Below are 24825 nucleotides of genomic sequence, written 5' to 3' on the forward strand. Positions count from 1 at the left end.
CAGCAGGACTCAAGGAGCTCTCAGCCTGGTTAATTTGAGGAGTGACTATATTTCCTCTTACCTACTTTCCTGAAAGAGTCCATCAAAAGAGGGGTTTTTGAAACATGCTCGAACACAAACTAACAGAATCGGATTATTCACAGACAGAACGGCAGATAACACTTTCTCTTCAGATAACGCCAGACAGACTGACAGCAGCCCTCCTTTTTAACAGCCCCGCAAATTAATCTTCCTTCCTTAGATGTGAGTTTCTCTTGGAGAGGAGTCCAATCACCAGGCTACAGATGGCCCTAGCAGGGACCCTGTCCCTGCTCCTTCCCTTGGTGTTGTTTCACTGCTCAGAAAAATAATTTGAGACTCACTGGGGCAGAGATAAAGCAACATGAGGAGCCCAAATTTAAAGCCTTATGGAGAAGGCATGGAGCTGGGCAGGTAGAGACTGTGCTTCTGTAGTTTATTTTAACACTCAGTGGATAAGCATAAAGCTTTCAGAAGCTGCATCTCAAAAAAGCTGTTTTAAATGGCTCCTAAAGCCGTGGAGTGCCAGCTCTCAGAAACGCAGAGAGAGCTGATGAACCTAGGTCCCCAATTCCACTCCAGCAACCAAAAATCTAAATGTTGATCACCAATGCTCCCAAGCTTTTCGATGCACCCATGTGCTTCATTTTATCCAGCCCCTTCACCCAGCTTCATGGGATTGAACTACTGATGCAGTCAGCAAAAAAACTGCAATTCCTATTAAGATGCTGCTATGATTTAAAGAAGTCTTGCTGAATATTAATGGTCTTAGAGGAAGAAAATGTCTGTGCTTCTCCATCTATTTTCAAGAAGCCCTTTGATTTACTGCACAGGATTATATATGGCAGCACTTTGGACTGCATTTTGCATAGGACACGGACACAACTAACTTCTGTAACTGGTACGTTTAGCAGGAAAAATTGGTCAAATTCACAGTAACCTTCAGTTACTACAGCTCATCATTAACACAGTTTGGCTCTGGACCTCAGGCTGAAGGCTTCTACTGAGAAGAGCACTGGATTATTTTTTACCTCTCATGATAGGAAGCGTGATTTCTCTCAGCCATCTTTCTTTAACACGGTGAATTAGAGGCTGTATTTTGTTGAAGCCAGAGCTTTTAATGTCACTCAAATACAGAAGAGAAGCCAAACATTACCCACTTCTGAAAGGTTTCCATAAGCCACAGCATGGCTGGGAGCATTGGTAACACACAGCTAGATGGATGATGGACTCCGATCCAAACACGCTGCCTGCTCCACAGCAGTCCTCCAGCAGGGCTGCTTGTTTCCAAAAGGACAGGTAGAGGTCCAGCAACTGAAAACACGTGCCCTCTTCAAGCAAGAACACACTGGAGCGTGAAAGCGTTCACCCCTACACCATTTTACGCTTGTCAACTCCTGTGCTCATCCCCAAGAAATAAGAGAAATAACAGGACAGAGAACAGGCCAGAAAATGGAAATTATGAGATTTCCATGTCTTCTTTTCCCTAAGGACTAAACCACAGTGCTAGCATTCACGGAGTTTGAGTCTCCAAGTTAATACCTCCTCCAGCAACCACAATAATGCGTACAATATTTGGTCAGCCTACTAATAGTGCTGCACTCAACATAAGAAAGCAATTAGCCATAGCTTGATAAGGAGGTAAAAGAGAAGAAAAGCTTGCCAAGTAGCAATCACATTTTATGCCTATGTTTGATATGCATTTATATGCCCATATCTCTGTCCAGACACTTGTATTTTAGGTGTGCTTAAAGGGGGAATTCTAAGGAAAAGCCGTAAGTACAGCTAAAGAAAAACGTTTCTTAATACAGTAATCTAGAGGAAATACATGCCTAAGGGACACATTTTTCCAAAAAAAAAAAAAAACCAAAAAAAAAATATTCCTGAACCATATGCTGCAAATACATAGAGAACGACTTCGTAATGGAAAGCTAAGGCTTTGTGAAGATATTAATGTGTACCAGATGGTCGTTAGGTAGAGAAGGGTTTCACAAAAACATGAGAAATCAGTCTATTCGCTCTGTTACTAATGTGTTAGTCTAGCACACACTGAGAAACAACCTTCTGCACCTAATCGAGATAAACTTTCTTCCACTTGATTTTGAGGAAGCAGGGCAGGAGCAGATTAGACCTTAACAGCCTGTCCCACTTGCGTTATAACTGCATTCTGCAAATACTTACTACCGGGCAGTGGCTGCTCCCGTAAGCAGTATCTCTGTAAGTGCCTGAATAGCTGGTCCCGGTGGGTGAATTTCACCTCTGAGCGGAGTGGCATCACAAATGTATGAGCTAGTTAAGTTTCTCTCATAAACAGAGAAAAGACTGAAGTGGCAGGCAACCCAGTCCTGGCCCTCTCCCACACAGCCATTATTAAACCTTTACAATGTGCTGTATAGTTTGCAACACATAGTGGGCCTTTTTTTTCCATTACACCATTTTTACCACTCTGACTGTGTAAATAGACTTCGCTGCAATTTAAAGAGGCTTTAGGATATCTGAGATGTGGCGAGTAGCTCTATGTTAATATCGGTTAATACCTAAACATCTAAAAAACCAATTCTGCCTTTGTTTTAAAACAAACCACCTGAAAAACTGCAGACACAGTGCTTTTCAAACTTATTTGTTTAAAGCAAACATGTAAAAATCAAAATAGACACACTTCAAAAAAAATCTGTTTTAGGTAGTCCCATTATTTGCAAAAACTTTTCATTTGGAGTGCTGTAATCAAGTAACAGAAGGAGAGTAAAAGCACTTAGTGTCTACAGGCACGGATAATGATTCAGAAAGGCTGCACTTCTCTAACTATAGCTCGTTCTGAAGTGCACTTGTAAAATATAAGGAGTTTTTTTCAGGTTTAAAACAAAGACAGGGATTCAATACGTATTTGATAGTTGCTCTAATATGCACAAGTCATTAGGATCTCAGAGGTTAAGATGTCTGCACACTATCCTATTAACAGCTATAGCAACCTAATTAGACAATTAGAGGGAAAGGCTAAATCAATACTACAGAGGGAGAAAGGACTATAGCTAGGGGGTAAAATAAGGGCCCAATTCACTAAGAATTGATGTTTCCAACGGTAATTGAAGCTGCTTACAATTTTGCAGAGGAATCTAGCCTAATCTCCTTGTTTAAATATGTGGCTCTTGCACCATTTCTCTCTGAACTTCTGCAGCGAGACCTTCAGGCTGCTATCTTCTCCTTGGGTGTCAAAAGGCATGCACTTGAATGCACCTGTGTGGACTTTGCACTTTACTTGTTTACAACCAATCATGTGAGACTGCCCCAGAAAAGGGAGCCCACCTGCCAAATTCAGGAGGTTGATGCCAAGAATACAAAGATTAAGGCCTTGGTTCTCCTTTCATTCACGCTGCTACAGATTGGCAGTAAGTCTTTTGAAGTGAGCTGATTTATACTGGAGTAAATCAAGGGAATCAGGCCTTAAGTATTCTTTTGCAGCCGAGTTTCAGATGGCTTTGGATATATTTAGCCCACTGGATCCATAAGCACCCTGAGCATTCACTTGGTTGGTATTCTGGTATATCTCAGTGTTCTGAGGTTTAACCTATTATGAAATACCATTTACTTATGCATTTAACTGTACTCGATAACATTAAAATGCACCATTTATAAAATTTTTGTTTTCTCAAGAAAAAAAAGACTCAGAGCAGTCACTACAATTGGCAAACATAAGCATGTTTACTGAGACTGGTTTACTACCTCATGCTGGAATTGCTTACACTCCTCATGTGCAAGATCAATAGAGGTGACCAGCACATTTCCTTTCATGTTTTGCCATGATAGGTGAAAATAAAGACTGACTGCAATAATATCAGAATGAATATTTTAACTAAACCCATAAGAGGAAGAGCTGACTTGTCTACAGACTGCGTAATCAGGATATACCTGAGGAGGGTCAATGAAATGATCTGTGAAAGACAGGACATAAATGGGAACCAATGTTAATGTTGGGTCAGCACTTCTCCATTGCCGTAGGGTCCTACTTTAAGAGCTGGGTTAATTCATGGAGTCTGTCCTTGGACATAGCAAGCCTGACAGTAAAACAGGCTTCCTTTTGACACCTGTACTCCCTGGGACTGCAGCTTTTTTCACTCTGCTGCTCACTTGAATCGCTTTTCTGCTTTCTTGGTCAGATTAAAATACCAGCTTTTGCGAAAATCCCTACTAATATGGTAGCTGATGGGATCCAGAACCACAGCCCTACAGCTGTAACTGTGCAGGCTACGAATGCACTCAGAAGCAGGAAACCTAGAACATTTCTGGTACATCAGCACTATGCCCAAGGCCATTTTCTTTATTTTTACATTCAGCAGTATGGATTTTATTACTACTGTTCTTTAATTACTGCTCTGTGCATTGGAAATATAACAATTTTCAAATGAAAGAAAGTACAAGCTGTAAACGCAGATGAAAACATGAGTCTTCCGTACGTTATGAAGTCTCAACTTGTCTTTGATTTTGTATATTCCCTTCACTGGTTTTCATTATCATACTTTCCAACAAGTTTCACCTGCACATTTTCCATATTCCGGTAATAAACAACATGGGGAATTTAATTTTATTTTTACAAATGTTGAACAGTATTACTATGCCTCCAGTTATTTATGTTCTGCTGTATTGAGCTGTCATTGGTTCTGTTTTGTACCTACATATTTTGCAGGCACAAGATGAAAGGATCAATTAAGTGTTCATCTCAATTGCACACTAAACTACATCTTGCTACATTCAGCCAAACATATGGTGAATTTGCCCTACCTCTGATGAACTGCTAGTCTTGTACAGCCTGAAAGCAACTTCTCAAGCGAGCTCCCATCCCACATGGAAATTTGCTATTGACTTCACTGGGAGCAATACCACACCTCCTCTTAGCTTGTGAGTACTTATCTTTGTTCAGGATGTCTATAAAAAGAAACTATTGCAATATAAGTCTAGGTTTGAATTTAAAGTGATTAGTTATTCTGCAGTAATTCCTCATGAAGACATTTATTCTGCACTCCAAGTACTAGCATAATCCACTTCCAAATATACAGAACAAAGTGGTGGAAAGTACTGTGAGCACAGATTAACAGCTGCCTCATGGGAAACTGCTACTCTAGGCTTGCAGAAACGCTCCTCTTCATCTTAGGTCATTTAATTTGCTATGCAAATCCCCTTTTTTTAACAGGTCAGGCCCCATTCAGGCATTATGATACTGCAAGCACGGACAACATAAATGACTCACCCTAGAAGCAACAGGAGCCTTCAGGAAGCAAGGCATAACCCAGTGTCAACTCACATGGGTAACAGGTTAATTTTCCTTATAAGAGATCTTTCTGTAACCCAGGGACAGCTCTGCTCCTTTTCCTAAGGTATCTCTGACTGGCTGCTGTAGCAGTCATGACACCAGCCTGGACGACTCATGAGTGGGATGTGAGCTGCTATCTTGTTTTTCCTGGCGAACAGATAAGATGCATCACTGTACCCAAGTGTTGCTTTGTCTGAGTGTTCAGATGAAGCGTGCTCTTAATCATGTCTGCTGGCATGCCAGTAAAATAGGCTATATCTGACTTTAATTCAATGGAGACAGTTTTGAGGGAGAACTAGAAAAGTGGGACTGAAAATCAAGAGGTATGACTTAATCCTAGTTGTGATTAGTGAATCAGGCCCTCAAAAACAAGACAAAACAAGTAAAAAAGGGTAACAGCTATATGAGTAGCGGAACTACCAGCTAACACAAAGATCTGGGGAGAATTTTTAAAAAACACCCATAAACTGACCATACACTGTGTCGTAAGACATTTCATGATCAGGTGAAGCAGTTGAAATGTCTATGAATAAAATAAATTGGGAAGAAACATTAAATAAAACAAAAGTATGAAAATACTTAAAAGTTTAGTAAAAAGTGATTCCTCCAAAATGGATTTGCTGTCAGTAAATAAGGAAACTAAGAACTTCCTTACCATTCAGGGCTACGAAGGAATCTGAAAGACAAATAACAGGGGAAAAATCATTATTTCTCTCTCTTTTTTTTTTTTTTTCAATAGTTTGCTGCTAGCAACCTTTTATGCTTCAGCTGGTATTTATATGTATGTGATTAGTACCCTAAGGACCCAGGCAAAAATAATATTCAGACATACCCAAAAACAGTGTCTGGTTTTGCAAGTGTTCATGACCAGCCCTGTGCAAGGGATACCAAGTGGGAAAGCCAGTGTCCTCCCTGCCATGGCTTTCTTTGCAAGATTAAGTCCTAATCTAACGCAAGGCACTAAGGGATGCAGCCAGCAATGTCAGTCAATGAAGACAAAACTCACATGACCCAAGACCACGTGAAGGAATAAGATCAGCTGGGTTACCAGTGAGTGAAATCTACCCCTGTGCGATGTCAAGGTTCAATGCATCATTCACAGCTAAAGAGGGATTTAAGTAGGGTGTGGGCTTTGTTGCTCTCTGCACAGGAGCAGATCTCTCTCCATGAGCACAATGTGCTGCTTCTGAAGAATGTCCTACCCTTCTTTTGTATTTAACTGATATCAGGTACACTCCACTCCTGTCTAACCTATTTGCCCAAGGAGAGCAGAACTGGCTGAAAAGGGCAAAGTTGCACCAGCTGGGAACCGACCTGATTTTGGTGCTAACCCATTTTACAGGGAGCACAGGAGGGAATATGTGTACACCTCCTTCAAAAAACTTAAGAGACAGCCTACGTAGCCCTGTCTTAGGGCAGAGGCAGTGGGAGGTGCAGCTGACATAGGGGGCATGCAGAGGCTGAAATCCTTGTATTCCCTCAAGCACAGTGATCACAGTAATAAATGGGTCTTGAACAAGGATGCACAAGGTATGAGAAAGCTCTGGCTTTCTCTAGAGCAGCTGGCCTGCACTGTATCCCACAGCACTCTTGCCCTCCGTTATTTTGCTCTGTATTCCAAAAGTTATGACTCTCTCACTGTACATTACTTCCTCAGCTTCAGCAGTTTTATTGCATCTACAGGCATCAGTGCAAATTGCACGGAAAAGAATGAGATTCTTGATTTTGTAAGGTTTATAAATAATATTTGGGGCTCAGAATTAAACCAACCTTGGCAAGCACATTTGGAATGAGAGCTGTCCTGAACACAGATGTTGGGATTCCTGAAGGCTCAGAAATCAGCATGCAAGGTTTCTTTGCATGCAGTGCAAGCTGTGCGCTTTTAAGCACCTTTGTGCAAAACATAAATGTTTAAAGACTGTGTTTAAGCTTCCAACTCACGCTGTCAGCATCTAAGGTTTGCCATTAACATTTCTTAGGCAGACCCAGTAGCGCCTGACCCCTAATACACTACGTTGTCCAGCCTGTGTGTAAAATCCACTAAGATTCACCAACTAAGTAGTTCCCACTTCTTTATCCGGATCCAGAGCTGAAGATATATTTGACTGTCTCCCTGTTGTGCACAGGAACGTAATCCAAGTCACAGTCTGCACCAAGAAACGAAGCCATTTCTGTACATCTACATAAAAAACCCAACCACCATGGCTAATAAAGACAATGAACACTCAATTAATTATGTCATTGCAATCACCAATATCCTCTGGAACTGAGGTTTTCTCACTGCATAACTGCTTTGAAGTCTGGTGTTTGCATAAACCGCACCAACTGGGCTATCTTCTTTAAATACATTTAAACAACCATTCCTCCTCTGAACCTGCAACATTAGCTGCAGTGGCTGTCCCTGTTGTGGCTTACATTGCTACAAAAGAATGCCTGACAGGTAATGGTGGTGTGAGGCACTCAGAAGGATGCTGTGAGACATGGTAAATAGAGGGCAAAAGTTTTGCTTACTTTGGCAGTCACCCAGGCCATCTGTATTGCCATGTTCTATGTCCTGTTCAAATGCCAGTCTAAATAACAGAAAGAAACAAAACAGTATGAATAACAACAGTCACAGGCGCTACCAGAAAGAAATTATCACATGTGCAAGTGAAATAAAACACCATCGTGAAACTGGCTGTTTCTTCGGAACCTCCACACAAAGGCTGAAAAACTGCAACATAGACATTTGAGTTATTCATCATTGCTTAACGATTTCTTGGCTTCTGATGATGCTTTGTCTTTTTATTATTAATTTTTTTAAATCCACTGCATGCCTCATTGTCAAGGGAGGCAGATTCATACTTTTTATACTGTTAACTCTACAACCCATGGTATTATCTGAAGAAATTATGATTCTATCTTAAAGTGTCCTTATAGTAGACAAGATGCACCAATACTTTGACATGAGAAGGAAGCTAACCCATAGGGGAGGCAGTGTGTGGACGGAAGACAACCTGCATTTCAGCAATCATTTAGGTACTGCGCTGGATGAGGCTGCAGGGTTTAACGTCCAGTCCACAGAAGGCATTCCACTGAACCCAAGGGGCTCTATTGAAAAACACTCACAGTTTTCTAGTTGACATGCCCAGTTTAGGCTCCCAACCTCTGCCTGTGATTTTGGATAACTAGTGAAGCTGTTCTTCCAACTTCCAGTACGGTCAAAGGTGAATGACAAGAGCCTTGGAAAACCTCCAACACAAGCCGTTATCTACATTAGCTAGGATCCTGCCCTTGAAGCATCATTACCCTTGCAGGCACCTCACTCCCCACTCCATGTTCTTAAAACTCCTGCTCAACTGTCACCTACTCCAGGAGGGCACCTAACATCTCTGCCTCCTGTTGGCTATTTTAGAAGTTCACCGGTCATCTTCACAGCTGAAGTGGATGGATCCCCTTCCTAAGTGCTATGTGCTAGACAGAGAGCAATCTGCCTTGCTCGCCTCTGGACTGAATCACTGCAAGCTGCGCTGCCTCTGTCTCGATGAATCTATTGATAAACGTGGGAGCTGCTTTTTAAGAGTAAGGTATGGAAGTCCCCTACAACTTGCCATGGAAGTACAAAAAGACTCAAGTACTTTGGTATTGCTGAGAAAACCTGATATGGACACAGGTGCATTTTAACATTATTATACCAAATGTCCAGTCAGGAGCAGTCCATATTCTTGTAGGAAAGCATCCCCAGTGGACAAAACAATTTGAAATGAAATAGCAAATTAAGAAGAAGACACAAGCGCAGGGATGGTAACTCATCCATTATATACTGAAGACCTGTACAGAAGCAGGCTTAAGTGGGGCCGGCTGTGGGGGTCTTGAGGTTGTGTGACGTGTATGCTACACTTCCACCACTACCTTGAGGAAGGACAGCTGTACCTCGCAGTAGGCAAGCATGAGGTGTGTCAGATGTGGCCAAGAAATGAGAGCTCTGAAGTGGATCTGCTCACTGCAAGGAGGCTTTAGTAACCACATTTAAATAAACCTTCACAGACTTTCATTATTATAAAATAATTAAATTCCACTGTTAAGCAAGGAGAGATCCAGCACTTTTCTGAATCTGCTTTAAGCTCTTACTGTGCTCTGTGATTCCTTTTAGTAATGCACAGTAAATTAGAAGGACTGGTTTTGTTTTCAGTGGACAAATTGCTTCAGTAATTTAATTTGGATTCTATTGCCTCTTTAATCAGCGGTGATGGCTCCAGTGTGGGCTGGTCCAGACATACCCATCCAGTTCCCTCCTTTCAATAACATGCAGACCTTAGTACAGCTCTTTCATTTTCTTCTTCCTCCTCCTTCAGCAGTTACCAATCAGCTGAGAGTTCACGTCAAAAAAATTTGTGAGACATTTCAGAGGTGAATGCAAATAAGGTAGAAACAAACCCTTCCCACGTTTTCCCTTCCCTAAGAGCCCCACGTTTCAAATAGCTCTGCCCAAGACCGCCCGGCACCACTGCCAGAGCTTCATGGCCCATCCAGCCAGAGCCCTTACTCACTTAGAGCCAAGGACCAGCTGCATGCACGCCCCGCTCTCCTTCACCCATCCGCAGTAGGGGTCCCTGGACGCTATGCAGGCCCTCAAGAAAGAAGAGCACAAGGTCACATTGATGAATGCTCCCACCTTCCCCACGCTTGGTGCGCAGGCTTCTGACAGCCACCAGAAAACACGTACTTTTTGCATTTGCCGTGACGCTCGCAACGTCCCAGGGGAACCTTGATGACACAGGTGGAGAAGGCGACGTACAGGGCGCTGCTGGGCTTGTCAAGCTGCATGCCCATGATCCGCTTGTCCTCCACACCATCGTAGCTACACCTGATTCGGAAAAAAGTGAGATAAGGTTATAAATGAGTTCTGCTGGGAAAGCTGATAAAAACCTAATGATTCCTCAAGCTGAAAAAAACCCCACAAAAGCCTCTCACAAAAAAAAACCCTGAGGAAGGTAGAATTTAACAAGCCAAGAAAAAAGAACATACAATAGCCACTGCCACTAAACCCACTGATAAACATACAAGCGAGTATTAAAAATGCACGGGATGGAAATAAGAAGTGGAGAGCGACAGCACACCAGACAAGCTTTCTGAGGGCCCTTCATTTTTTGTGTTTATTCTTCTCCAGCACACAAAGTAGCTGAAATTTCTGCATGATTATGGCCCACTTCAAAAACCCCTTAGGCATATTTGAGGAAGGCTGAAATGCAGGAAATTTCCCTTAGAGAGCAGCTTGCTGGTTGTTGAGTTATTTGGAGAGGAATCAGGGTTTTTTATAGGATTAGTAAATTAATCTTCCTTTGCAGAATTTCACTTTTAATTATCCATCAACTGCTGCATAGGATGGGCTATTTCCTACACATACTGAATAAAAAATATCTTATTGCAATGTAGAGACTGATAAGCAGACATCCCCTCCCCAAACAATTTAAAATTACTCAAAAAACTTGGCTTCTATAACCACTTCCCTTTCCATAGGACAACCCACTCTCTGGGAAATCGGAAGTTCAAAGTCACCCATACATGAGTACAAAGGATCAGATACACACTTTTCAGGGTTGTAAACGTTCATCTCCTCCAGGAAAAGGCTGTCATTTAGGAAACCACTGTTTCCTGTCCGTGCCAAGAACTTCAGGATTATTCCCTTCTCTGATCCCAAGAAAACCACGGTGTAGTTCTGATAGGGCCCAGCAGCAGAGTCTACAGCAATTTTGGTCAGGCGGTATCTAGAATAACAATACAGCATTTTGCATCACTTGGGATTAGATTGCCATTTATTTTATCACTTTTTCCACTTCAGATGACCACACGGTAGCCTTCTAGCAACCACGTAACATATTTTAAGCACTTTTCCTAGTGAATACCCTATAAGTCAACACAGACTGCACCAGTTTGTCTCTCCAAATGGTGGGGAATTTTTGTGTGTTTGTCTGCACGTCCATATGTCCAATAGCTAGCAGAAGTGTCTGCAGAAAGCTGAAGAGGTGCTAAGAGTTTGAGGCCATTGAGGCCACTTAGGAATTATGCTTCCAAACAGAAGTAAAGTACTAGCCTGGTGACTTCTTCAAGCAGGGAAAGAAAATCAGCACAGTGAATTTTTTTTTTTTTTTTTAATTTCAAGCTCTTTCACATTAAAAGCAGCAATAATGATAACTTTTTTTTGGCAGAAAAAGCTGTACCAGTGCAATAGTGAGACGCCAAACATCGTTTTACCTCACTAAAAATAATAACACAACCTGCCACTAAGTGATTCCAGTGCTGAGATGATACTGAATCTTGGGATGACACAATTTACTGAGAACGAGTACTGGTGATTGGTACCAGTTACCTGGTACTGGCGATCAAAGGAAAGCACTCTGCAGAGCTTGCTGCTCTCGTCTTTAGTTAAAAGTACAGAACCTGATCTAAAAACCTGACAGAAGATACATCAGTAAAACTGAGTCAGACCCTTCCAGAGCTAAACACTGCCCAGCACAAAACTCTACCCTTCTATGGAGGAAGAGAGGAAAATACAGCAAAAGTTAGTCACGTTATTCTGCTCACAACAGGAGGGTAGATAAGTAGTATAGTGACCATAGCAGAGAGTGGGAATGTATTTTGGTAGGAAGGGGATGGTGTATTTGAGGCTTGCTGATTTATGAGTCTGTTCAAATCTCTTCATTATTATTTTGCTCTTGTTGCCATAGAAGGGATACAAATTGTGTGATTACTTCTGCCTGTACGCTTCTGTAAGCATTGAAACATACCGGTACATATCCCGACAGACATCTCCATATCCTGTGAACATATCCTGGCAGACATGTTTGTATCCTGTGTACATATCCCTGGCTAGTCTGCTGATCCTTGCCCAAAGTTTTGTACAGAGATGTCTCAAATACTGACCCATAAGCCAACAGGAGGGTCAACCTTCCCCGCACAGCATTTCCTCCGAGATCCGGTTTCAGCACAGCGTGGTTGGAAAGGACTGAAGTTTTTTCCTATCTTGAAAGCTGCTCAGGGAGTTCTGCAGCATCTGCTCAGCGCTGCCATCATTCCTAGCTGGATTCATGCCCAGCATACCAAGGATGTTTACAGAGTTTGAGAATATTCTGAGCAAGACTATTAGCACAAATTGACAGCTATGATGAGGACAAGATTCCACTTGGAGGTACATACCTGACCATCGTTCTCAGGAACCAGGGTCGATTAACAATGGAAGGTACAGCCTCATCCATGAGTGGATGTGTTTTGATGAAGTTCAGAGTATCATCTGGGAACTCGTTGGAGGTTACATATTTTTCTAATGATGTAGAGCCGGCACAGCAACCGGGCCTAAATAAAACAAGAGGGTAAAGCCAGAACACTTATTTGATGCCTAGTGCAAATCTCCTTTTGTGATGAGGCCCTCAGTGAAATCTGATGTGCATTATAAGAGTTTAAATGGAGGACTGAGAAGTCTGGCAGAACCTGTTCAGCCCCTCAGGGGAGGCCTAAAATCCTGCTTTATCCTCCACTCAAAAGGACGTAACATGTCACCTAAAAGCCCAAAGACATTTCTTACAGGAGTATGACACACACAGTTTCTAGTTCATCCACTCAGATGAAATATAGTCACTGCATGTGTGCCTTGGGCTTGATGCTGCCCACTGGCACAGGTGCTTTCTGATCTGTAGCTTGTCTAGTTGACTGCTCTTTCCTGGAATAAAAGCAGTCCCTAACATACAGAAGGAAGTTGATTTTTTTAGCATGTGTGAAAGAATGCTGCTTTCAGTCCTGTCTGGTAGAAAGCGGACTATTGGAGAAGACAACCCAGCAAGCATCCATGTAAACATGGGTTTTACCCTTGCTTTAATTTGGATGAGACGATTTAGGTATCGTAGCACATTGAGACTTTCACTGAAATGTTATCTAATTGTTCTTTAGAACTGAAATGCAAATATGCTCACCCTATTCCTAAAATCCACCCTGCTCCTCAGAGATAACTTAACTTTCCTTCCTGGATGGGTCATTGCTACACCGGAAACAGCAAAATTCTTCACCTTTTAATCATATTTTATGGGTTATTTTCTCCAACAAAAGGTCAATTTGATCCCATTTCCTATAGCATTATGATTCTTCAAGCCTTTGAGCCACTGTGAGTTGGGAAGATGAAAGATGGACCACCCACTCATAAACACACTGCAGTGTCCAATTTTCATGTGCTGTGATGTGCAAAAAGCCACTGACATCAATGGAGTAATGCCAACTCAAACAAAATATAGTGCTGGACCTATCATAGCTGTTGCTTAGATTTAGATAAATATTCAAACCTTAGGTAACTAAATGTTATGTAGGAAGGTAGCATCGACTGTAGGGGACTTGCTGGGTCAATGAGTCTGGTCCCACACAGCTGCACAATGAACACTATATGCAGAGACTGTGTGCTCTGCCTCACTCTATCCAAAATATTTTGGTTGTCTTCTAACTGCATATAGAATTGGCAATAGAGGGAGACAAGGAGAAACCAAGGGCATTATCGGTCTCCTAGGTCCTTGCAAGGACACTGATTTGTGAGGTGACATTCCCAGAGAACTCTAGGGAGCAGCCTACGCTTTCTGGCATCGTGGCACTAAGGTTTCTTATAACTAAGCTGGAGGCCTATTTCCTCCTAAATCCTAATCACATGATTGGATTAATCCTGCCTTAATCTCAAAACTGGTTTAAGCGAGTAAACATAAAGCCAAGTAAACCCTGCTGTGCACCTCGGCCAAAAAGGGAAGTGAGGCCCCTGAAAGGCTCTGGTATGTTTCTGAGAAATGTTAGGATCAGTAGGAGCACTAATGTTTCTGCACCATACTGAGATATCCAAATAAAAATCACCTTATTTCAAAGGTGTCTTGTGCCTCTCATGCATTGCAACATGAGTTAGAAGTAATGGTTATTTCTGTTAAGCAGACTGATGGCCAAATGTTACATGAAACAGTGTTCACCCATTCAGTTCACATTATCTCCTGCTGCCTTATTCCGTCTTCATCATAACTGTTAGCCTGCTGTTGGCCCATCCCACAAACTCATAAATGCAACTTTCTCTTCTTCCTTCCCACTGAAAGAGAAGATTCCTCTTTCTCCTTTCCCTCTTTCCTTCCAATACCCTCTGTCTGAGTAAGTTCCAAACAGAGGACCTTGGAGCCCTTGTGCAGCCTTGCACTACCAAGGCAGCCCATCATGTCAACGAGTTGTTGTAACATGGCAAAAAGGAGAAAATCCAGCAATGGTGATAACAGGTGCCTTACTAAGGCTCAGAGCGAAAACAGACCCAGAATTTACTGGATTTTCCAGTCACCTTCAGGCTCTTCTCTTGAGTGACAACTTCAGAATAAAGACAGCAAAGGAATACTATAGTCAGCAACTTTAAAACATGATGGCCAAACTGGGATTTAGGCAGAAGCTCAGTTGCCACCACAGAGCTTCACATGCATTTTTCTTCTGAAGTTACATAAGATACCACAAGCAACATAAAACATACATTTTAGTGGTAGAGCTTGACTGAGATAAATGAATTTGCTTTATCTACGTTCATATCATATTCTCAGAGAAAAATGCCACTAGTGTAAATGAGTTAACAAGTGGCTGTCAACAGCAACTTATACGAAACAGGTATTGTAGGAAATACCAATATAGTGTAATAGAGGAGCCACATGCAAACAGGAGGGAGGTGGAAGAAGGGAAAAAACCTCACAGGAGGAATGAGGTAAACTGAACCTCCATTTTGGTGGAATGCTACTTTTTTTCTCCATATGATGCATCCTCTGTGGCACATAAATTGCATGTTAACCACAGAACAGCAAACGGCAGAACTGGTGCAGGCTTTGTAATGAGATATATCCATTACCGAACCAATTTGCAACAGGTGTGTAACTCACACCACTCTTAAGTGATAAATTATTCCAACCAAGTGGATCTGACGCTGGTTTGATTTATGTTACACAAATCTTGTTTAAGTGGAAAAACTCTGACTTGCATACCTTAGATCCAAACGCAACTCAACTTCTATTTTACTGTTACAACATATACCTTCAATCGTATCTGGACCTTACAAGGCTATTCAAATTATCAAACCCCCCTGTTCTGTGCGCAGGAGCAGAACAGTATCACTATACATGAAACATACCTGGGCTTGGGCACTCGTTCGTCAGGAACTGGTGTCCATGTGGAGTCTGGAGACTTTTGCTCTTTGAATCTCCCAGTAAATACATTGGCGATGTCAAGCATGTCATAGGCACAGACTGCAGAGCCAGGGATGCTGCAAAGTGACATTTCCCAGAAATTGTTACTCATTCTGCAGTTATGCATAAAATCTTGAGTGAAAAACATGCTGTATAGAAGTCTTCCTGTCACAGGCTACCCAATCCTGAACTCTGTAACCTCTGAGCACTGACAGGAAAAGCCAGTCCGGTGGAAAAAGCCTGAAATACACCAATCAGCAGACAGCTCCTGCCAGCACAATGTGTTTCAAAGCCTCTATAGAAAGAAGTAATTGCAATAATCTTGAAGAAGGGAAAGAATCTGGGAAACTCTGGGTACCACTGGTGATGTGTTAATAGCCAGTCTCATTCAGAGCCCATTATTTGGAAATTTAAATTCTTGTAAGTCACAACAGCTCTCGGTATTAATTCTCACAGTCCCTGTCATGCCTCAGAAATACAGTGCAGGCAGTTCAGAAGTTGGTGCTGATCAAACTGGGAACATGCTGCAGTGTGCCATTGACCTGGCATTTACACATTATTACTCCATCCTCCCACAGCCTGATCTCCACCAAGTTTTCCCAACGGAAAGGAGTTAACTATGCTCAGAAATTTGCTTAACTCAATGAGGTGTAAAGACCTTATAGAAGCAAATTCAATTTTATTTTTAGACTATAAAGTTGTAAATTTCAACATTTTGATTATTTGCATGTAACTGCATGATAGCATTGTCTAAATGTAATTATATCCTTATGTACATACTTTCTGAAAGGCTTGGGGGTTTCCCATGGTCAGTCACCTGGAAGCATGAATTATTCATTTATCCGCCTTTCATTTTTTTACACATGAACTACTGTATTTGTGTCTGACTTTCACTGCTTGATTTTATCAGGTAAATAGCATGAACCCAGCTGGCTGAGGCTTTCAATCTTGCTTTTAGCTAGTAGGTTATTATACACCAAAGAAAAAACATCAGAACTATACTACTTTTAACAGAGAATAAAACTAAACTCATAAAGGTATATAAATTGATAGAAAAATAACTGTTTGAATATTAAAAGGTTTCAAAACGCTTATTCCTGAAGGAAACAATAAGTAGGAAGACAGTATTAGTCTTACTTTGATCTCCACAGATTGTGTTTTTATATGGTAGGAAACTTCAAAGCTCTATATTAATGTGAGACTACACAGCAAGAATTTTAAATGGAAGCAGCCACACGTATGTTGATGTAAGAGTTGGTCAAGGCTATATCTGGCACACACAGGACCTCACCCTAAAAGACACCTCAAGACCCACTCCAGGTAGAAGATTTTGCACTTTTTTGGCTGAATTAAGCCCTAAAGAAAAAACAACCCTAAAATCTTGAGGTGTGCTATAAAAGCACTGAGAACTATGTTCAACACATAAATACACAGTGATGGAGGGATCGCTGCGGTGAGGAGACTACAATAGTGTTTACTCAAGGATGGAAGTTTGCAGGTCCACAGTGTGATGAAGCCATAAGGACGGAGTACTGTAGGTCACAGCCAAGCCATCTCCCAACCACTGGACTAAAACTCATCACCAGCTCCTACCCTGGGGTGACCTCAGGTTATACTGGGGAATCTCTTCTAGCTCACTCTAGGGGGAAGCTTTGTTCCAGAGATCAAAGAAATTTGTTGCAGCTTTTCCTCAGTGGAGGAGGAATGAGAGAGATGTGTCCATGTCAGAGGTAGGTCTGTTCATGAGGTGCCTCCAAGCCTATGCGCCTCCTTGTCCTCTTCAATGTCTGGCAAAAACTGGGGCCTATAAAATTGTACCTTGATTTTAACACCAAGTACTTTGATTTTAAAGTGCAAGGTTTAAGGAAAAGTATTATTCATGACACACTACAGGAAATACTAGCAGAGCAGGACAACAATCTCAGTTTTGAGATAATCTCAAGATACAGCCAATTTTCTGATGCTGAATCTCTGTTTGTTCACTTGTTTTCATTAAGCCAGTTTGCATAAAAAGGGATCATCTTAATTTAAGCCTGTATTCCCTATTGGTGGCATAATTATTCCATTGCAGTTCCTATCGTTTCAATGTCAAAAGCAGCGATTATACATTACAGGCCTGGGTTTACTCTCATTTGAAGTCAGTTCTGTGCATGACCTCACTGAGCTCAGGCTTTGACAAGAGGTGGTGAGTGTACAGCAAAACCAGATGAATTTCAGCAACAAAGTTCCCCTTTCAGCTTAAACATTACTCTGTGAAACAGCAATATATTTTTTAATTAGAAAGCTACTATTTTTTTAACTTCTCTGGGAGACCTCAATAATTAGATACAGTTACTCTTCTAATAACTTCTGGAGAAATGTGTTATAATGTGTAATGGTAATAAATTCTTTCCAGATGAACAGATGCTTTTGGAAAAACATGCGAACAATGAAATACAGGTGTTCTGGGGACCCTCCTCCCCAGCCAGCAGGACAGCTTAGGATCTTGGCTCTCCCAGGAGAAAATGCAAGAGTCAGTGGGGATGCATGAAATAAAGGGAAGGAGTCCTAAAGTGGTTCTCTGGGGGTTTAGATGTAAACATGACAGATCCAGTCATTTCTCTGTGAGAAAAAAAATGAATCGTATTTTCTCTGTGGAATAACATTCCGCAAGTCATACCCTGCAAAACTTCTTGGTGGCCAGTCTGAATTATTCCCTTGAAGAAAAAAGTACGTCCAAGGAATGTGTCCAGATAGTAAATGGCTAAAAGCTGCTCTAAATTATCAGATATAAAATGCAGTAAGCAATACCAGGGTATCTTAAAGTGAAACACAAACTATCGGGAAGCCTATGGTACATAATAATTACATTGTATGAGCAATCAGTTCTACCTTCATAAAGTAAAAAGAAACTGCAGTGAAAGGCAAAACATAAAGGAAACAGAAGGTAAAAGGTTATTGCGCCTATTACCTATTATATGGAGTGGAGAAGGTTGCTAAAACAACATCCCGGCCATTGAAATGGATAACATCTGTGACTGCCTGCAGTATGTTAAAGTAGAAGTGTGAATCGCCAGGAACCGAGCAGTTCAAACGAGCCTTGAGAAAGGAAGTCCACTGTTTTTCCAGCACTCTCTGAGATCCTCCCATGTCGTTTTTGCAAACCTGAGCCACCCTTGGGAAAACTACCTGGAAGGAGTAGAGCGAAAAAAAATGGAGAAAATGAAACGTCTATTTGAACTAAAAGATTTTGTTGGAATTCTGCTTTTAAAACATTTGGAATAACACAGCAAGGTGCTTAATTTAATCCCACGTTTCCATAATTTGTGACAAATAAGAAACAGAGAAAAATTCAGCTTTGGAAGAGTGTGCTATAAAAGATAAGGCTGTGGCATTTACTATACAGCCATAAATCCTTCAGGAGATCTGTTCTCAACCCATATAAAACTCATTTCCATACAGACTGCTTAGCTTTCTATTTCCCCAAACAAAAGCACATTTTATATTCACAATCCCTGCAACCCACGCTGCCTGCTCTGACTCTTGTGTTTTCAGCACTTAAAAACTATGCAAATCTTGCTGGGTTTTTATTCCTGCCCTCCACCTTTGTGACCTTGGTCAGCTTTTCTGACTGCTTAGTCAGAAAGCTATTGTATTGTGAAATTAGCAAAAACACAGAAAGTGTTTAATTATTCTTTGCAGAACGGCAGAGCACAAAATTCCTGCCCCTGTTGACTCAGCACTCCAATCCAGATTTCTTAAAGAGAAATACTTCCCTGCTTCGGAATCCATTTTTAGCTATCAGCTACTACTCTGAACTAACTACATTTGCCTTATGCTTTTTATGATTTGAGAAAAGAGATTCCAGCATACACCATCACCGTAAGAAACCACCCTGTTTCCTTTTAAGACAGTGCAATGTTTCACTCCAACCAACCTTTTGGCTTGAGCGATAGGAATCTTCTCAAAACGATGACCTTGTCATCATGATTTATGGTTCTCATTTCAAGGTCACTCCTAGCAGCACCAGTCCAAGAATAGCATATGTTTTCCTCCTCCTGAATCTGACAAAGTCATTCAAGGCCATGTTCTGCCCTTACCTTTCCCATGCTGTTGTACTCCACTGCTATTTCCCGGAAGAAGAAGTAAATGTAATTGCCATAGTCCACTGCCTGGACAAAGTATGGTTCTAGAAAAGAAAAAAACAACCAAGACATCCTCTTTAGGCACCGTGTACAGCATATACCATGCAAAGAGAAGCCAAATACATTCACACAAAACAGCCAAAGGTGAAATGCCCACATTAGGCAAACTTGGTCAGTTTTCAGAACTAGCAACATCACCACAGCAGAAGAATCACTGTCTGGGGAGAGGATAGTCCTGGGACTATAACCGTATAACTGTATAATGCAATAACTGGGGACAAGTCTGTGCAGCACCACTGCAAGGCAGTTAAGTGTTTGCCACTAATAGGTCTGCCCTGCGTGGAGTACGAGCAAAGGTAAAGAGGCAATATATAATGGTATGCCTGAGGGGCCCAAGCAGTGCTCTTTATGGCATACAGGCTGTGTGTGGAGGGAATAACAAACCATTTAACTGTTTCTGCCCACACGTGTCTGTAGCAGCAAGCAAAGTGGGACAGCTAAAGTCGACACCTGGCAAAACATTTCTGCATGCAGAAAAAGACTTCAAACTATGGCTTTGCTCACTGTTAAAATCACCCCAAATGCTAACTATTCATAACGCCTACATGAAGCTAAACAGCACCGATCTTAACAATGAGGGCATTTAGAGCACAGAAATTGCCTAATTCAATGGCAGCTGTACAGTCCTTAAGAATCATAAAAGAAAGGCTTTGTGCAATATTCCTATGATTTTATTTTCATTGATGAATCTTAATGTTACAGGACAAACCCTCTATGCTTTGTGAAGCCTTGACTGATACCTAACACAGTCCTGGGGCAGGAATATTTTCAAACACAGCCCAAGCACACCGACCCCTGCAAGTTCCAACCTTCACATCCAACAGCTGTAAACCGATGGCTTTCAGCTTGGAAAGCTCGCTGGAATATATATTCTGATCTACCATGCTCACAGTTTCTACCAGGTCCAGTAACTTGGGGTCAGGAGAAGAGGAGAAGAGATATACAGATCAGTGTTAAGTAAGAGATGTAATTTAGTTCCTTCTTTCTGCCAGAAAGAGTTGGTGAAATGCAATGACAGAGAGGTCTGTCAGGAATCCAAGACTCTCATCAGAGATGCCACTTTTTTCGTTTTGTTTGTTTATCTACCTTTCAACCACTTTGAGTCATGTTTAACTGTCCGCAGAGTTGGGCTGTCTCCAAGGCTCCGGTATATGACTGCATCTATTGCAAGGAAGTCGGTCACTGTGGCAGAATACAGCTTTCCCTCTGGGGAGAAAGAAAAGAAGAGGGGAGGAGCATTAGAAATAATATAATTGCTTTCTCTCATCAGTCAAATGAGATGGGCAAACGAAATCACCACAATCTCCTTAGGAACACTGAAAAAATCCATCTAAGTAAATGGGACTGAGCACTGAACAAGCAAGGCACCAGTTTTCAGAACAGTAATTGCAGAGGGATGCTGTGGGAGAAGAAACCTTATGGAGCAATTCTTCTCCAGTTTAGGTAGGTCATACTGAACTACCCTATTCAATTTCTCTGCACATGTCTTTGGTTCAATGCTCATAAATTCTGCCTACATACATGAGCAAAATAAATATGGGGAAGCTGCGACAGAACTGTTAGTTTTAAGTGGGAGGGCAAACCAGACAGGTCTTGGGGACTGTTAGCTAATTGACACTTATGCAAATTTCTCCCTTTGAGAGCACTTCTCCTCTGCCAAAGATCACTAGCAAAAAATTAAATAGCGTGCAGGGAGCCCAGGCGAAACAGGGATGCAAGAAGATGGAGAAGGATTGCCTATCTATGTTTCTTCTCTAAAATGCATTTTAGGCATTTCCCACATGTATTATGTATTCCTCCCTCTTAGAGAACCAGAGAACAAGTGATAAGAAAGGGTCTACAAAACGGCACCCCAAGGACAACCAAAAGATGCAAAACTATCAGGAGGCAAAAGCATGAGCTCCAACAACATTTTAAAATTATATTTGTTGTCTAATCTGTTTGCAGGTCATGGTAACTGCACAGGGCTGTTTTCATGTGCGAGACAGATCTTGGAACATGATGTCTGGTAGGAGCACAAGCATCATGGCAGGAGGATGGCAACTTGTGTCTCTGTTGTGTCTACATAAAAATCAGAATGACCTACATCCCCTTTGACAGAAATTATCTCAGTGTTGGGCCTTGAAGGCACCAGCACTGAGGGACATACTCAGGCCAAAGCAGAGCGGCTTCTATTGGCCAAGCTCTCCTCATTGCACTTACAGGCAATGTTTAATTTGAGCTCAGGATTTAAAAATCAGACTGTTTTTTATTAGCGGGACTGTATCCTTTGTTCTGAGCCCCACAATTCCCATCGTTATTTGGCTATTTAAAAATTGCCTTTTTTTCTTAGCAAAACCAGAAAAAAATACAAAGAAAGCAGATTTTAAAACAATTTAAAATAGAATAAAAAGCTGAATTGTTTAGATATGGATGTCTGAACTCATGTTAATACAATCACACATTTATTTTCTTTCCTGCCAAGTTCCTGAAGACCATGTGACCAATTACAATTCGTACACATCAGCTGTAATAGCTACAGGCTGCAAGAAGAGCCATATTCATGTAAGTGCACCCAACAGACTCAGATGAGCTGGATTAGTGCCCCAAACTGCTCTGAAACTGCTTTTCACTCTGAAAAGTTATCATGGGTATCAATACATATGGCATGTCAAACAGTGATTTTCTGAAGCTAGCAGATTTACAGGGTATATTCTACAAGAATTTATTTGAACCATACCAAATTCATTCTGAGTCATCATGAAAGAGTATAATAATTTCTATAAATATTTTTTTTTATTTTCAAATAATGCAAGGATTTCTTCAGTGACAGAGTGAGAGTCATCTTACCAAACTTCAGCTGCATGCAAGGTAACTGTTTATATTAAGTTGGTCAGGAACGCTTTCTTGGCCAGTACAGTGAGAAAGGCCCTTCTTAAAGGTCATTCAGATTGCCCTAAGGATAGGGAATCTGAGACACATGGGATAAATCCTTCTCTGAAGGTGTCTCTCTCTCTCCATGGTTTATGAATTACCTGCTACAATCAGGGAGTTTCTACTTTATGTTCTTTCGACTGTAATTAAGAAATTACATACTACCACCATCCTCATTACCATTATTTTTGAAACAAAAGGACCCATTTAATTAAACTATAAAGAATAAAAAAAAAAAAAAAAAAGATAAATTGCAAATCTCTCCTTTGTGAGCCAGATGATACCACCTCAAACACAGCAGTGCTTAATACAACTCTTTGGCCACAGACTCAGTTAAGAGTAGCTGAATTACTTCCACACTCTTAAATCTTCAGAGGAATAGCTGAGTATTTCCAGGTGAGCACATAGGCTCTGCTTTCTAGCATGACACCTGCTGAAGAGGACTGCCGTTATCATGGGTGATTTCTGTATTATCTTTACTGCCTATTTTACAGCCAAATCTAAGAAAAGATCAGCAGGGTTCACACTAAGAGAAGTTCAATAAAGAAACAATTTAATCAGGAATTCATGAAGAAATGTACAAAAATACCACACAATTAACAGTCCAAATCAACCCCATTAATAAGCACTCTTTTTTTTAACTATTGTAGTAGAAATCAGAGTTAACTGTATTCTGCTGCATGCACAATCATTGTTAACCAACACACTTCTGCCCTTTGTCTACAACAGCTGGTTAACACCACACTGAGATGTTTTCTGCTTTAAAATAAAATCACCTTCCCTTTCCTTCTAGATGTAGAAAAGGGCACATCACAACACGTTCCCTAACTTCCTTGCATTATGAAGGTTAACTTAAGCTTAGAGTTGATGAAGAGCATATCCTGCCTGCTCCTCATTAAAGTTCACACAAGCCTTGACTTTCCTTGACTTTCGCAGAAGCTGGATGCAGCCAGAAATGGTGCCTCACACTGGTCTGACATCATATTATCATGAATCCAGGAAATACTGACATATTGAACCAGGAAATACTGACATATTGAACCAGGAAACTGAGGCTTCAGGCAATGTGTGATAGTGAAGTTAATCCCGAAGAAGGGAAGACCTCCATGCTAGTGACTTCCTTAAGCCCCCTGGTTTTAGTTATTATTCACTCCCTTTGCTATCTTTTAGATTTTGGCATTCTGGACTCAAGACACATAGCACTATGGCAAGCCCGGGCTGCAGGACAGAAAGGACAAGGTTTATCTCCATCACCTTACCTGCGAACAACGCAACGTTGGCATGCTTTGCATCATATGGGCACCTGGCCATTCCACTGAATTCATCTCCCAGGAACTCCAGGGTATCCATCTGAAAAACAAAAAGGAGATCCTCAGATAAAGAAACAAAACTTTTTACCCAGTGTGAGGCTTATGACAGTGTTTATTCTTTTCTGGGCAGGGAGGAAGGTCCTTTCTCTAACTGTGCTCCTGACTATGAATTAAAAACCTAACAAAAATCACGGTGTTAAATAAAATCAGCCTGAAAAGAGTGCATCCAATAAGTCAGGCATTCTTTCAGAGCTAATCACTCTTACCCCGACACATTTTACAAAAGTCTTCAGTCTATATTTTATCTGTACACAAGCTTCCTGTTGAACTCTAGCAGGCTATGTGGTCTGTGGTTCTGGCAGGGATTCAAAATTTATCCTCAACAGTGATCCAACAGAAGCGCTCTTATACACAGAAAAGGCTGCAAGCCACAGCAGTCAGAAGAAACAACACTAGGACAATTATCTGTGTGTGCATTTTTCTCCTTAAAGTCCGGAGATCCTTCTGCTCTAGTCTCAACAGTGGTGCTCTCTTCCTTGATTTGCATACTCAGAAGGATGCTCTCCAAGTCTTACTGCATCAGTTGAGTCTGTGTCATGGAGAAATCCTCTTACCATCAGGCAAGAATTAATCTGTGCAGGAATTGTAAAATCTGAGGCTTAAGTGTAACTCCTGGGAAATAAATTCACCCCGGGCACTGATAATGATACAAATATACAGATCAACTTTACGTTCAAGAGGGTTTAGTGAGCTACGGGGGAAAGGTACAGCTCTTATCTCTTTAAGATTCTTAGACTACCATATTTTGGGAATAAGAATCTTTCTAGCATATTCAAGTACCTTGAGCAGCTCATACTGTATAAATCATATACAGTACAATTCACAGACCA

The 24825-nt window shown here is 41.3% G+C and overlaps 1 protein-coding gene across 5 annotated transcripts in view; it reads right to left on the bottom strand.

Moving 5' to 3' along the window:
* The window catches only part of SEMA6A (sema domain, transmembrane domain (TM), and cytoplasmic domain, (semaphorin) 6A), a 113641-nt gene that overhangs the window by 24392 nt on the left and 64424 nt on the right, over window positions 1-24825 (bottom strand). For 3 of the 5 annotated variants that reach the window (XM_009883550.1, XM_009883554.1, XM_009883552.1), the window contains 11 exons: window positions 23885-23975; window positions 20799-20918; window positions 19608-19696; window positions 18479-18696; window positions 15474-15605; window positions 12500-12655; window positions 10894-11070; window positions 10029-10169; window positions 9853-9933; window positions 7835-7893; window positions 5979-5999 (listed from right to left, as the gene is read on the bottom strand). In XM_009883550.1, the coding sequence (XP_009881852.1) occupies window positions 5979-5999; window positions 7835-7893; window positions 9853-9933; window positions 10029-10169; window positions 10894-11070; window positions 12500-12655; window positions 15474-15605; window positions 18479-18696; window positions 19608-19696; window positions 20799-20918; window positions 23885-23975 (1285 nt within the window). Of the gene's footprint in view, window positions 1-5795; window positions 5847-5978; window positions 6000-7834; window positions 7894-9852; window positions 9934-10028; window positions 10170-10893; window positions 11071-12499; window positions 12656-15473; window positions 15606-18478; window positions 18697-19607; window positions 19697-20798; window positions 20919-23884; window positions 23976-24825 lie in introns of all 5 variants that reach the window. The other 2 variants (XM_009883553.1, XM_009883549.1) reach the window with 1 other exon arrangement.

This window comes from Charadrius vociferus, unplaced genomic scaffold, assembly GCF_000708025.1.
Source record: "Charadrius vociferus isolate BGI_N301 unplaced genomic scaffold, ASM70802v2 scaffold334, whole genome shotgun sequence".
Taxonomy (NCBI): Eukaryota; Metazoa; Chordata; class Aves; order Charadriiformes; family Charadriidae; genus Charadrius; species Charadrius vociferus.